This window comes from Haliaeetus leucocephalus, unplaced genomic scaffold, assembly GCF_000737465.1.
Source record: "Haliaeetus leucocephalus isolate CR32 unplaced genomic scaffold, Haliaeetus_leucocephalus-4.0 Scaffold840, whole genome shotgun sequence".
Taxonomy (NCBI): Eukaryota; Metazoa; Chordata; class Aves; order Accipitriformes; family Accipitridae; genus Haliaeetus; species Haliaeetus leucocephalus.
In genome coordinates this window covers 3,017,007-3,031,760 of record NW_010973276.1, presented here as the reverse complement: position 1 = coordinate 3,031,760, position 14,754 = coordinate 3,017,007, and the positions used below count along the sequence as shown (strand labels likewise).

Below are 14,754 nucleotides of genomic sequence, written 5' to 3'. Positions count from 1 at the left end.
GCACTTTTACCTCTGATACAGTAGAAAAGAACCGCTTTCTTAGCAGTGTTTTTGTATTATGTTTTCTGAAGTCTTCTGTAGGATTATATAGTTAAAAACACATCAGAAAGAACAACTTACCTCTTTTTCATCTCTAATAACTGGTTATTGAGTACTGATCTCTCCTCTTCCAACTAAAATGCAAGTACAAAAAGACTACAGTTAATACACCAAGGATTGTTTCCTTAGTATAATATATCAGAGCATCACTATCATCGTAAAACAAACGCGGGAGAGGCTACAGAGCCTAAAAATCCTCAAAGTAATCGATTTTCTACTAGGACAACACATGCACACAGACACAAATTGTTCAGTGACCAAGTATATTAGCTAGTCAGGGGCTATTACTGCTTTATATAGTATTTTCACGTCCTGTGCACACAAGAGAGGCGTGAGGCTTATACGATATTTCTGGGCCCCAGGCACACCAAAGAGAACCGTAAGCCTTTGTGCGCCTGGCTATTAAGTTTAGCCCAGTATTGGTGAATTACTGGATTTGCTCTTGTTCTGACCTGGATAATTGTACTACTGATCTGTACTTGTTACTGTACTGTTATTTAGAGATAAATTATTGATCCCTAAGGCTGTTGGTCTGGTGTCTATTACTGTATCCTGAACCTGTAACTTGGCAGAGCCACCTTAAACCCTTACAACTAGTAAGGCCTTCAACTGAAAAATATTGTTGCTGCAGTTTGTTGGGGTCCAAACTGACAGGCACACATAGGTTTAGGAAAAGCAAAACAAAACAACCAACCGTAATTTGTACAACAAAAAAAAAAACTGTAAAGCTCCACCACAGAAACATGAGGGTAACTGAACTTCTGATAAGGTTAAGAAATTAAGTATTTTTCAGGCCAATTAATTATTTTTCACCATCTCCTCCTTTCTTCTTAGTCAATGGCCAAAGTCAGCAATTATGGCCCTGCAGAACTGCTTATAGTAGCAACTACCTGTGCTTTGACTTGAAGGCAATCTCTGTTTAGATTTCACAAGCTTTCAGGGCTCATCCCCAAGGTTAGCAAGACATACATTCATAATGGAAACCTCAGAGCCCCAGAACAACAGCAAATAATCTCTTCTTGACTAAATACTTTTAGGACTTCACAGACATTCAGGTTTGGCACAAACAGGCATAGAAAGCATTAAGCAAGTTGCAATGAGAAGGCAGCTTGCTGGCCAGCCTCCAAGATTAGGTTAAATAGAGCTTATCAAGATAAATTGTCTTCTCCATATTTTCTGACAACTTACCTTCTCCTTTCATGTACTGCAGTGCTGGTAAGCCTTCCAGGTTTAAGATTAATTGGTATCATTTTGCTGGGGCTTAATCAAACAACTTTATTGACATGAAAAATATATACCAGAAGGGTGTAGAGAGACTTATATTAGGAAGTCTTAAAGCAAATCAAAATGTCTCTCTCAAGGAAAGTAACCACTCTAAGATTGCAGAGCAACCATAGTACTATGGGGGTACGGCCATTTTTTTCCTGCAGGCAAGTCAAACCCAGCAATTTCACCAGCAGCACAAAGTACATCCCCTGTTTCCAAGAATTTTTGTCTGCTTCCTACACAGAAGCAACCTATATGATCTCCTTACATCTGTACAGACTGATGACAAAAAAAAGAGAAGGAAAAAAGAATACGAAAATTCTGAGAAATGTTTCACTTGTAAATCCCAGTGAGCTGCACACTATTCAGCTGCCTCTCCAGACCGCCCTCCCCCCCCCGACAACTATTTTATATGGCCCCCCTCCTCCCTCAGACGCATGCTGCAATCTCTTGTGCATCACACTTTTCCAGCTGGGTTTTTTGACTACTTTTCCTCTACCACCAGCACTAGCATTTTTCTGTGTCACACTGTGTAGCATTAACCTGGCCACGTTCCACAAACAAGTCACTTCATTTCACCCTAGGCTAGCTTAACTTTCTGGTGTTTATGCTCTTGACTGCCACGTGCAATTGGAAAAACCTCATACTGACATTATTCACCCTCTGCTCCCCAGAGGCCATGTCCACAGAGTTCCATGATGCTCTCTTCCCCACGTCCCCCCAAACACACCCCACCTTTTTATCAGTTTCTTTTAGGAAAAGGTTGTGGTGCCTGTTTAACTTGGAAAATCCTTCAATGTTTGTGGAATGCTCCAAGATTGTGAGCATAAACCCTGCATCTCTCCTCCCTTTTAGTTTCCTGGTTGGCTGTGGAAAGATGAGTGACTTTTGTACAGACCAAGATAGAAGTGGATTTAAAGGAGAGAAACGTAAAGGAGAACAAGATGTTAAGGGAATCGGGCAGCTTCTAAACCCCTGCTGCAGCTGCACGAGTCATGGATCAAGCCCTGAGCAGCTTTGTGGTAGAAGGGGAGACAGGACACCCCTTCTCTCATGAACATTTCTCCAGCAATCCGCTCACTCTCTCATTAGCCTCAGAATAGACTTCTCACATACCTTTAATAAAAGATGGACCAGCTGAGCTAGTAGATGTTTCTACACTTTGTCCAATTAAGTTAAAATGCCCGGGCAGGTCTGAGGCTCCTGAAATACCACAATGAATAATTTGAAGCCAGAAAAGTTCCCCGAGTTCAGTATCTATCTGACTGGGAATCTTTAACTAATTACAACAGCTAATTATTTATGGATCAATCAATATAGAAAAGCAGCCCTCAGCATCTTTAGTACAAGACACTTTAACCTTTAGATGTCAGGATAAATCATTCATGAAGGAGTATTCATTAATTTTGCGAAGTGTGTCACATGCAGCCACAAATTCACTAACCCAATTGACTAACACACTTGCTAGAATTTATATAGTTACCATAGCAACTGCTCAAAATACTTAAAACATATGCTCGCTACCTTTCTTACTGCATTTTAATAGGCACATGCACAGAAACTCACACAGACAGAAGTACCGCTGCATTCTGTGCTTCCCTCCCTACTGTCCAATTTTTCAGTATCCACTGCATGAAATACAGCTCCATGAGCAATCCTGCTCTGTGTTAAACATCTTCATTGCCACCATGGACACTTGTTCTCTAAAATCTAATCACACCATTCTTCATAGTAACATTTTTTCCACTCCCCATAGACAGCCTGAACCAAGGAAGCCCAAAGCACACTGCAGCTTGGTGCCTAGACATGGTGTACATTCACCTGAGTGGCAGCAAAGTGGAAGTGGTGGTGGGGATCCCTGAGACTGTGCTAGCCCAAGATAGGGTGGGCTGTGTGAGAATCCTCAAGGCCAGCTGGTTTTCTTGCCATTTCATGAAGAGAACCCAGCAGAGTCAAAGGCAGAACAAGGGGGCTGTAAGTTTAGGTTGGGTAAGATCTAAAGGGAACATGAAAAAAGGCCAACCCCTCAGGGGAACAGCAGGTTTCTATCAGCCTGAAAAGGATGGTTAGTACTTTACAGGCTCCAGATGAGACAGAGAATGCTTTTTAGGAGCAACCAGGACATACGACAGTTCTGGGCAGGTGGACCACAGGTTTCACCAACAAGCGCTGAACAATACTGCTCTGAGAAGAGCTGCACTCGTTAGTTATGTGACACTTGGCAGGAAACCTGCATTTTAAATGACACCATTTTGTCTTTGTTCCTTTTGCCACAACAGAGTTGCCTGGAACACCAAATGCCTCTTCCAGTCTTTTAGGAGGCCGTGCAGTTCACTAGACCTATAGACACCATAGCCCAAATACTATGTTTAGAGGATGCAACAGACGGCATTCCCACGTTTCCAGGATTCAGATTACATCTTCCTCACAGAAGAGGACCTAATGCAACACAAACGGCTGAAGAAGGCAAAAAGACTGTTTCTCCAAGCTCTAGCAGATCTTCCAGATCTTTGATCTTGGAGCCATCTACTCACGGGCAGAAAAGGCTATGGTGCAAGTGAACTGAGAATACTCCAGTTTGCAAGATGACCAACTAACCCCTGTGCTTCACAGATTACAGCTGTCTATCTTGGCAATGAGAGAAGGATCTCTGCTGACAGATCCACAGTAGGCAGGATGCAGACAGCAGGACTCCTTCGCAAGGTCATCTGGAAACAACAGAGGCCACAGACTGAGACTGCAGTGACCGCTGCCAGCCTACGCCTTGTGGGCTGAAGGGTCCCTTCCTTTGGGGACTTCCTGAGTATCGACACTGACTACATACAACAGGCAGAAAGGTTTGACCAATGTTGCCGAATCCTTTTCAAGTTACAACTCTTTCTGAAAATAACAGGTTGCCTCAAAGATTCTGAAGTAATTTAAGAAAACATGTGGGAGTGGAGAGCAGAGCTCCCACTGGCTGTTTAGGATGACAGCGTTCTCTTACCACACCACTACTCAGATGCAGCATGAGTCAGTGGTTGAGCCCACACGTCTGGGACTCTCGTTAATCATCTCTAAAGGCTCTTTCGGATGAAGCAGCCGTGCATTACTCCCATCAGCAGCCAAAAAGGTTTAGAAACTGGTCAGATCTGTAATCACCCATCCTCAGTATTTCCAAACAGGACCTTTGGGGTAAAGTCAGCCTCCTGTCTTTAAAAATATTAGGCTTTGTGGCAGGATGGAAGAGATCTGTTCCACTGTCACTGGGGAACAGGCATACCCCTCTTCTGCACAAGTGCTGTCTCAGAAAGGCAATATATAAATCCACATCATCTACATTCTTGCTTTTGGACAAGATCTTCCAAAGATGTCTTCATGGTGTGGCTGTCACCAGAACTGCTCCACAAGAACTAAAACCACTATACTTAATGGCTGTAAATCTAATTTATCTTTTGGCAAGTACCAGTGTTATAAGCTGTGTAACTAAGCCCATACTTTAAGATTCCAACAACATGTTCAAGTAAGAAATAAAATAAAAAATAAAATTTAATAGAGTCTTTTTCTTCCCTACAAACTACGACCACAAAACACACCTTACATTGATTCTGGTCCTCCAGTACCCACTACCTGGCTGCAGCACTCTTCATGTACGTGCACAGTATGAAGTTTAAGCAAGCATACATGTGCAAAGCACTTTTTAGAGACAGAGTCCAACCAAGGAGTTTTATGAAATACATCCTTAATACTCTTCTTCTTAATGGGGAAGGAGAGCAGGAATAAGGAGGAGTATTAAATAGCTAGATTTCCTTAGTACTGGGTAGATGGAGATTTCCACAGTTGTATAACAAAATTACTACCGACAAAAATAGCAAGTGTCTGTTAATACATTTGGCTAAAGCAAATTTAATTTACGCTTGCTCCCAAGCCTCCTAAGTATCCTTCATGGGTTACGTAACCTTCTGTTACCCTGCAGTTCTAACCTCCCAATGCAGGTGGCTTCCAAATTTATTTTAAAACGTTCTCAGAACAACTCATCTTTCAAGCACAAACATGCAGTGCAACGTCACCCAGGCATCAGCGGAAAGAGCACGCACAGCACTTTCACCACAGATCAGGAAACGTTCCAGCCACTCTACCTTCTGATGACTTGTGACTTCGTCCCTGCTCCTGCCCAGCTCCTCAGCAAGTTTCACGTTCTCCTCTTGCAAAGCTGCAAGCTGCTGGGACTTCTGAGCTGCTGCCAGCTTCAGCGCTTCGCTGTGAGGACAGAGAGTGCATCGTTACCATAGGAACGAGAGAGGCAAGAAAAAACTGTGGGAGAGATTCAGCTTCACAGCTTGGAAAAATACATCTAGGTCACGTGTCTAATGGGATCTATAATAAAGGTGACAATCTGTACCTCAGATGCGCAGGGATAGGTTTTACCCTGAAAAGCAGTAGCAGCGCACAACTCCTTTTCCTTTAAACCTATCAGATACTCAAAGAAATAGAAGGTAAGTTCAGACTGCTAGCTCTGCATGCTTCCAATGGTTAGCAAATGCTTGGGTTTAGAAAGACAGGGTAGGGATTGACAAGAGTGTTGGCATGGTTTATAGCCTAGACTTTCTCAGAAGTGAACACTGGAGCCAGAGGCAAAAAATGAGAATTGTTAAAAAAAAAGAAATTTTAAAAAAAAAAAAAAAAAGAGCTTACAGATCCCCTTACTTAAATACTCTGTACAAGGTGTGACACCCAAACATACAAGAATGTGCAAGATCACAGGAGGCAAAACAGGAAAGTAATCTATTCCATTACTTTTAACAGATACAAAACTGAAAACGAGACTAAACAATAGCTGAAGAAAAAAAATGGATTTGCAGGTTTCATTAGCCTATGTTGCTACTAATGTGTGGTTTCCTTAAAGTAAGTTTATTTTCAACAAATTTTTGAAAAAAATATTTGCATGCCTGCCTGTAACACAAATGACTAACATAAGCTTTTATAATATTTGACAATATCTTTCAAAAAATAAAAAAAATAAGCTTCATTTCACTAAACAGCAATTTTTATGAGTGTGTTTTGTTTTCATAAAAAGGAATCTCAGTACTCCTATGTGCCAATATTACATAGAGTTAAACCCTGACTGGAATATTAAAAATACTTTTATGACTGTGGGAGACAGAAGAACCCATAAGTCAGAAACTTATTCAAGCACTTCAAAATACAAGGACTCTATGGTCTATTACTGGGCACATTTAAACAAAAGGAAGTCTGATTTACTTTTTGAATTCAGCACGTAATATGACTAAGATTTCCCAACCATTTCTTCTATCTGGTCTCACCTTGACCAATTTCCAGTCCAGTCCACCTAGACTGGATTAAACATGCTAGCTGACATCACTGAACATCGATTCAAATTATCTTGGTATGAAGCTGCTTGCTGATGCAGGAACATACCTATTTTTAACCACGATTGTTTGCTGAACTGCAGTACTCACCAGTTCTCCTCTTTTTGCTTTCAGCATTAAAGTGTAGATTTGGGGCATTATAAGAAAAAAGCACACAAAATACTGGGGTCAGTTTGTGTGAAATGCTCTCCTGTGTTTAGTGCCAAGGAACTTTAAACTGATAGCTGCAAGTACACTTGACAGTACACAGTACTAAATGAATACATGATGTGCCGCTGGTATTTCTGCTTTTCTTCATCCTAGTTTTACACAGAAGGCTCTTTTATGAAGGACACCAATGTCACTGTAACATCCTCCCACCTCCAAAAGGCACCGCTCTAGAGGCAGCGGCATGGCCCTACCTACACTCAACAGCTCCGGTGGGCAAAATTTTCCTTCTGCTCTCCTCTGCAGAAGCAAGGGCACTACCTTCATCAACTGACCTCTCAAAGGTGTTCTCTCTACCTGCATCACTGCTGCTCAAGAAGTGCCTATTACCAAGCTAATTCCTTACTCTAATTAAAACAAGGCAACACACAAAAGAATTATGACAACAAAGATCAATTAAAAACCAACTAGACAAGCTTCTACTTGTCCACTGTCTCTTACCACTGATGATTAGACACCACATTCAGCAACAGTCTATGACTAAGATTAACCTTAAGAAAAACAAAAATAATTTAAAAAGCCCACAGAGTGGTCAGGATCATGAGAACACCTTTCAGTGCTGAAGATTTTTCAAGGAAGAATCTTCTATAAATAACTTCTGCTTGACAAATTACAGTATAATATATTTTGTCTTCCCACGATACCAGAGTCTACTAGCCCCTTGCTGTTCCAGCATTAGAGCAACTAGTCTGGAAATAATTATTCTGCTTTGGCATTTCTTAGGAGCACTGAGGCAGGTAGGAATTGCTCATGGAACAAAATCCTGCCTTTTCTCAAAGCAGGCTGCTGTCTATACAAGCATGCAGTTTTTTAAAAGCAAGCAGCAAAGCCCGTCAGTCATGCAGAAACTTAGTATTAATTCTGTGTGCCAATTTCCTTTGTGCCCTGTCTTCACCTCAGAGCAGTGATTAAGAACTGTCACAAAATGACTTATGGACCTAACAATAATAATAATTAGTCAAAGCTGCTCTTAGCTCTCAGTCCAGATTCCAGCTCTCACTCCATGAGTCAAGAAATTCTTCTTGGAGCACAGGTGGGAACAGAGATTTGTGATTTAATGCATTACATCTCTGAAAGTTGGAGGACATGCAGGTACTGCAGGGTAGCAATAAATAGGCTGGATTTTTATTCATGGTGGCACACCAAAAGCTTTGATACAATGAGATTCCACAGGACAAATTACTTTATACCAAATCCTTTGCAGTTAATTTGTTTGCATACAGTGTTACACATCATTAGTTTGTAGTACCTAAGAGGCAGTTTCTCAAACGATAAGCGATTAACTCTAGTTTTACATACTATATATGGCATTTGTATTGTACCAGTTAGAAAATAAGTGCATAGTGGGGCAACAGGAATAAACTGGATAAATCCGTCAATGAAAAATAAAAGCAGAACCAGGTTTTCTGTAAATAAAGCCACTTAAAACTTACCACTCCAAGTGTACTTGTAATTAAATCCAAACAGAATTTCTTTACAATAAAGCTTTTAAAATAATCTAGTGCCCTCAGGTGGCAGAACTCTGTACTTCCTCCAGCAAACAAATTATTTCAAACAATTCTTGGAGTGAAGGATTTCCTTCAACAACCTTCAGTAATTCAGGAGCAACATTCTGATTTCATGTTTTATACATGTCAAACTAATATTTAAGTTTGACCTAATACCTGCTTTATAAGTGCAGATACAGGACAGGTACTGAAAGGCAATTTTTCAAAAAAAAGAAAGGTAAATGTAATTACAAAGGAATGGTTTAACAGATTTAATATTGAAATACTTACAATTCTTTTCTAAGTTCTTCCACTTTCTGGTTCTCCAGATTTAGAAGCTCTTTTGATTTATTAAGTTCCTCTTCATTTTTCAGGTTGTTTTGTTTAAGCATGTCCAACTTAAAGAGGAAAAAAAACCCTCATTATACTAATGAAAACTATACAGCTCTTAGGTGTAGCACTTGGAAAAGATACTCAGCAAAATGGGGGCCTGAGCTGAGCTGTTCCACTTTTTCATCTTTAGTCCTTAGATTAATTCAGTCTGTTTGTGCTGAGAAGCATTTGTCTAACAAAAAATGTTGAGACTTTGTGCATTCAAGTCAAGCAGCACAAAGAATTCAAAGTCCACTGAAGAGCAGCTGACAGTAATCTGATGTATATACCCTGATATAAAAGGTAAAGCTCCAAAGCACCTCTGTTTTAAATGCTATACAACTCAAAGCACTTTTTTTTTTTAATTCAACGCTTGTTGCAAAAATTAGCTGTTCCCTTGATCTTTATTCCTCTAAGGTAACAAATAAAAAGTTCTGCTTTACCATACCTTAATTTCTGAGAAACAGTAGGCTGAATGTTGTGCTTGCAACCATAAGAAATGAACTCCTTTCAGAGATCTTGTTGCATGCGACAAACTGCTGTATATCAATTTACTGAGCTTCCATCTACCAGGCAAACACAAGCTTGCGAACCTTATTTGTTTGCATTCAGCGACACATTATATTACGTAACAGATAATCTTCAGCCATTCTCATGGCATTACAGGACCCTGTGGATTTTTTTTTTTAATCCAGAAAGTGAAGCCCTGCCATTATTAACGTCATCGCTTTTAATTCTCAAGTCATCAGATCTCATTGGAAATCATTACTGTTTCAGCACAAGCTGTGGCATTTAGGTTAGCCCAGCTGTTCCCTACCCATTATTACAGGAGCTGCAAAAGATGAAAGCCATCAAAAAGAGGCCACTGGGTGCTCAAGATCTGCAGAAAAGATGCCAGTTCAACGTTAGACTAGATACTCTGGGGCAAAAGTGTGAAAGATATTAGTAGGGACATCCTTCCCTTCTTCAAAGCCTGAAGTATCACAAAGTGGTGGGAGGACACAGACTGAAAATGGGTCCCTAGAGGAACTGCTGTACATGTTTGACTGTGAAGTTCTTTGGGACCACTGTGCTCATGTATAGTGCATAGCTCAGCAGAATTTGTACCTTGTCAGATCACAATTCTGATTAACAGAAAAGTGGAAAAAAGAAGAAATTATAACATTACACATGTCAAGATCACAAAGAAGATGTACAGAGCAAGGAGTGCATTATTGGTGAGAAATAGAGCGATAACTTTTGTGGATTAGGAGCACTGCTACTCTCTCTGCAGCACTTCAGAGTGTGAAGTTGCACCCCATGCTTACAGCCAGGGAATTGAAGCAGAGTGGTCACATCTAAGCAACTTATCCAAAGCTATACAGCAAGACTCATTAGTCCTCAAGTCAAACCCATGTCTCTTGATTCTGTGATCTGCAAAAGCTGCTGTAGCATCCAGAACTCCTATTACATAAGATTATTTTTTTTTTGCTGCACCAAGATTTAAGGGACATGAACTCACATGCTGTATGCACGGTATTTAAAACCACATGCAAAATACAAAAGAACACAGGTCATATGGCTATATAAAGCACCTAGCTTTTGCATCAATATGCACCCATCTACTAAGTTTTCACAAGCCAGTCAAGACTGAATATTGTGGTGGGAAAATGACAGAATCCACTCTTGCCTAATCTAATTCTCTGTAATTCAACAGTTGTTCCTTACAAACTGGGCAAAACTTTTCATATAAAAGCATTTAAATGCGATTACTTCATTCTGTAGCTTCTCGTTTGTCTGTCTAGAGTTCTCCAAAGAGGCCAAAGTTTCAATCTTTTCTTTGTGAATGGCATCCTTCTCTTTGGTCACCTTCTCCACAGTCTGGAAAACATCTTCTGCCATTTTGGCAGCCTATATATAAAGGAGGGTGGGGAGGGGGGGGGGAAAAAAAAAAAAAAAGGTATTACCCAAAGGGACCTCTGAAAGCAAAAGATGAACCACAATACTTTATGCACAGCTCCACGGTTTACCAGCTGCTTTCCAATTAAATAAGGACTTCAACTGGGAATTTCTTTGCATTTTGAAGCTGCATAAAGTATAAAAATAAAGGGACATGAGAAGATTAAATTCCATGCGGAAATAGATCGCAACCCCATGCTTGTGTCACCACCGAGGAAGCCCGTTTCTTCAATTCCTGGATTTCTCATTACCACCACTGTGATTGCTCTTAGACTTCTAACCACTTTAGACAGTAGTAGTTCAATAGATATTCACTTCCAACAGACTGCTCTATTTTCAGAAAATGTGGAATTATAAAATCTGTTAAAAATTTGAAAAATAATTAAATAGGAGATAAAGCCAATTATCGCATTATTTCAGTGTTGTTCATTATGCCCTCATAAAAGGAAACACTTCACAAGAATATTAAAATACTTAGGAAGGCATAATGCATTCCTACAGGATATCTTGATTCCAATTTGTATTCAAAGTGATTTTATGGGCTTCATGCCCCACAAACTAAAATTCAAAATACTTTACAGAATTTGTTGGTGGTGAATACAAAACACTTCTGTGAATAAAAAGAACACCAGAATTGTCAATGTCTTTAACAGACTGAAAGTCCTATAATGTAAATTTAAATGGTTCTCTTACGCTGTTTTTTATCCAATTACATTTACAGGAGGAGTACATTGTTTTATATTTTTTTGAGTAACTCAAATTTGTAGTTTGTTGTAATTTAACATAAAATTGCACAAAGATCTAATCTAAAACCTCATCTATTACTACTCTAGCTTTTAAGCTGCAGAGTACTTCAACAGGAGGTGCTCAATTTCTCCCACCAGATTCAGGAAACAAAACTTCCTTTTATTCACAGTTTACATTGTTTTCTTGCAACATTCAGCGACAACATAGGCTTTTAGATTTAGAAGTATTTTTTTTTAAATATTAAAGTGTCTTTCAGACTCACAGTTACAACTTGGAAAAAAAACCAAAGTAATATATTGAGAGAGACCATAATTCCAGCCTGTTTATACTGAGATGAAGTGCTGATTGTGCAATGAAGTGCAGAGAGGAAACCACTGGGTTAGTGCTCAGTATTAGTAAAACCATATTCGATTGTTTAACTATATGTTTCAATACCTCATTTTTTTGTGCTACTGTTTGGGCCTGGAGAGTCTCAATTTCTTTTACTTTCAAAGCCAGATTGTTCATCTCCTCCTGCAGCATCTGATTTTTGCCCTGACAGACCAGCAATTTGCCTGAAAGGTCACTATTAGTTTGTTCTAAAAGTGCTACTTCCTCATGCAGTTTATAATAATCCTTGGAGAATTTCTCCTTCTGTTTTAGTATTTCTTCCTTCGTGATGAGCAGACTCCTCTGTTCAGCAAGCAGGCTGTCATTTTCGTGAAGTAACTTTATTCTCTCCTTCTCTGTCACCTCGTGCTTGTGTTGAAGATCATGTAGCCTCTCGGAGACACAGCTGTGCAAGTTCTGGAGCTCCACTTTTGATTTAGACAAGGAAGCAAAGTCACTCTTCAGTCGTTCGATACTGGAAGCAAGCTGCTCTGTCTCTGCAAAGAGGGTTTCTTTTTCTTTAATTATTTCCACCAGTTTAGTTTCAGATTTTTCTTTCTCCTGAAATAGAACTTCTTTCTCAGTCAGAAATGCTTTATTTTTGTCTCTCAGCTCCTCTATCTCCTTCTCTAAGAAGCTGATGTTGCTTTGAAGTTCCATACGTTCCAACAAAAATGATTCCTTGTCCAGTTTTCTAGCTTCCTTTTCTATGGTTAAGTTTTCTTTCATAATCGCAACCTCGCCATTTAATTTCTGACACTTATCTTGCAATTCAGTCCTCTCTTTGGTCAGCATTTCCCTATCAGAGGAACAGGTTTCGAATGAAGATGACAGGACCTGCTTGGCATGTGACACAGCAGCTAGTTCATTTTCTAATGTTCTTTTAGCATCCTGGGCCTCTTTCAGAAGATCTGAAAGGTCACATTTACAGGCTATTAGCTCTTGATTTTCTAGAGTCTTCTTACTTAGATCTTCCTTGAGGGTTTCAATAGAATTTTGGAGCATGGTATTCTCTTGGGCCAGAGCTCTCTTGGCTGAGACGTCCAGTTCATGTTCTCTCTTCATATCAGAAATCACATTTGCAGAAGACTTGTTTTCATCGAGAAGTTCTAAGTATTTGTTCTGCAATTTATTCTTCTCTTGGAGAAGAGTTTCATTGTGCTTTTCAAATTGCAACAACTTATGAAAAACAGATTCCTTTTCCAAGATCAGTTCGTTTATTTTCTCAGTAAAGACTCTCTCAGTAAGCACAGCATCTGCTGTGGCCTTAGCAAGCTTTTCAGCAATTGCCTTATTTTCATTTAAAAGTTCCTCTCTTTCAGCCAAAAGCCTTCGTTCTGATGAAGAAAGAGCCTCTTTCTCTTGAAGTAACTGAACACATTCAGAATTGGATATCTCTCTTGAGGCTTTCATTTCCTCAAGAAGACAAGAGAGACTAGCAAGAGAATCCTTCAACTCCATATTGTCTTTCATCGCTTTTTTAAGTTCTTTATGTTCAGTCTCAAGTTCTGTTTGCATCTTTTCCCTCCTCACTTTTAATGCTTGGTTTTCACTAACTGTATTGTCTAAACTCACACGCAGCTCTTCTATGCTTTTAAGGAGCATCTCCTTCTCAGACTGCAGACTCTGACTTGTCTGCAACAGACAGTCCATTTCATTTTTTAAGGCTATATGTGTATTTTTAAGATCTGAGTGTTTACCTAGGGCTGAATCTCTCTCTGCAGTCAGAGTTGAAAGTTCTTGCAGTAGCTCTCTTTGATCTCTGGCCAGGGCCTCACAAGAACTTTCCAGCTTCTGAATAACATCATCTTTGTCTTTAACAACTGCATCCTTCTCTTCCAAAAGTTTCTTCTGATAATGGTCCAGTTCTTCCCATTCTTTGATATGTTTCTGACATACCACATCCACAGCATCTTTGTTGGCCTGAAGTTCTTTCAGCTGTTGGAGCAAGGCTGACTCTGAAGACCGGAGAGCATGATTTTCTTGAGTTACCTTCAGGAGGTCTGCCTGTGCTGCCTCTACTTCAGAGAGTAATTTGCTTTTCTCAGAAATTAGGTCTACCTTTTCTGTGCTTTCCTGTTGGCTTTTGGCCTCAGCTTCTTCCTTCTGCTTCAGGATTTTTTTGTTTTCTGAATTAAGTTCTTCATTTATTGTCCAAAGTTCTTCTTGGTCTTGTTGCATTAACGAAATCTTTGATTCCAAGTCTAGAAGTTTTGATAACAAGGAACCTCTCTCTAATTTTAAAGTATTCCCCTCCTGTGCCAAAGTCTCTTTTTCTGATATCAACTCCCTCATCTTGTCTGACATTAGTTCAATTTCTTTTCTGGCTGATGCTAACACAGAGCTTAAGGACTACAGAAACAAAGTCAGGGAGAAGGGAAAACAAAAATGGAGTCAAGCAGACAAATGAGAAACATGGTTTAAGGGCAAATAGAGCTATTGTAACTTAAGTTTTAAAAAAGTGTATACACTGACACACAGTCCCTGTGTGAACTCAACTGTTGACAGCCACCCCTGATATTTCATTACAAAACACCCACCATCCACAAGAAAACTTTACAGTGGTTAATAAAAATAATAAAATAATAATAATTTTTAAAAAAATGGTTTAAAGGTTCCTCCACACAAGACTCTCATCTCGTTTTTAAAACTACTCTCAACAAATTTTCTCAATGTAAATTACTCAGAAAGAAAAGCCACAAAATTATTTCATGAGAATCTAACTGAATTAAAATGCAAGGAGTTATATTAGAGACTGACTTCCAATTCTCAAATTCACCTTCTGGAGAGAATTCTCCTCATGATTCTGTCCAAAACATATTGTCATAGCCCGTTCAAAACACCACATCAGTGGTGTATTTAAAGTTAACCTGTGTGCCAATTTATACACTAAATATTTT

At 39.5% G+C, this 14,754-nt stretch overlaps 1 protein-coding gene across 3 annotated transcripts in view; it reads right to left on the bottom strand.

Moving 5' to 3' along the window:
• Positions 1-14,754, bottom strand: part of CLIP1 (CAP-GLY domain containing linker protein 1) — a 60,485-nt gene that overhangs the window by 9,786 nt on the left and 35,945 nt on the right. For all 3 annotated transcript variants that reach the window (XM_010582164.1, XM_010582163.1, XM_010582165.1), the window contains 4 exons: positions 10,553-10,690; positions 8,720-8,826; positions 5,484-5,604; positions 121-173 (listed from right to left, as the gene is read on the bottom strand). In XM_010582164.1, the coding sequence (XP_010580466.1) occupies positions 121-173; positions 5,484-5,604; positions 8,720-8,826; positions 10,553-10,690 (419 nt within the window). The remainder of the gene's footprint in view (positions 1-120; positions 174-5,483; positions 5,605-8,719; positions 8,827-10,552; positions 10,691-14,754) is intronic.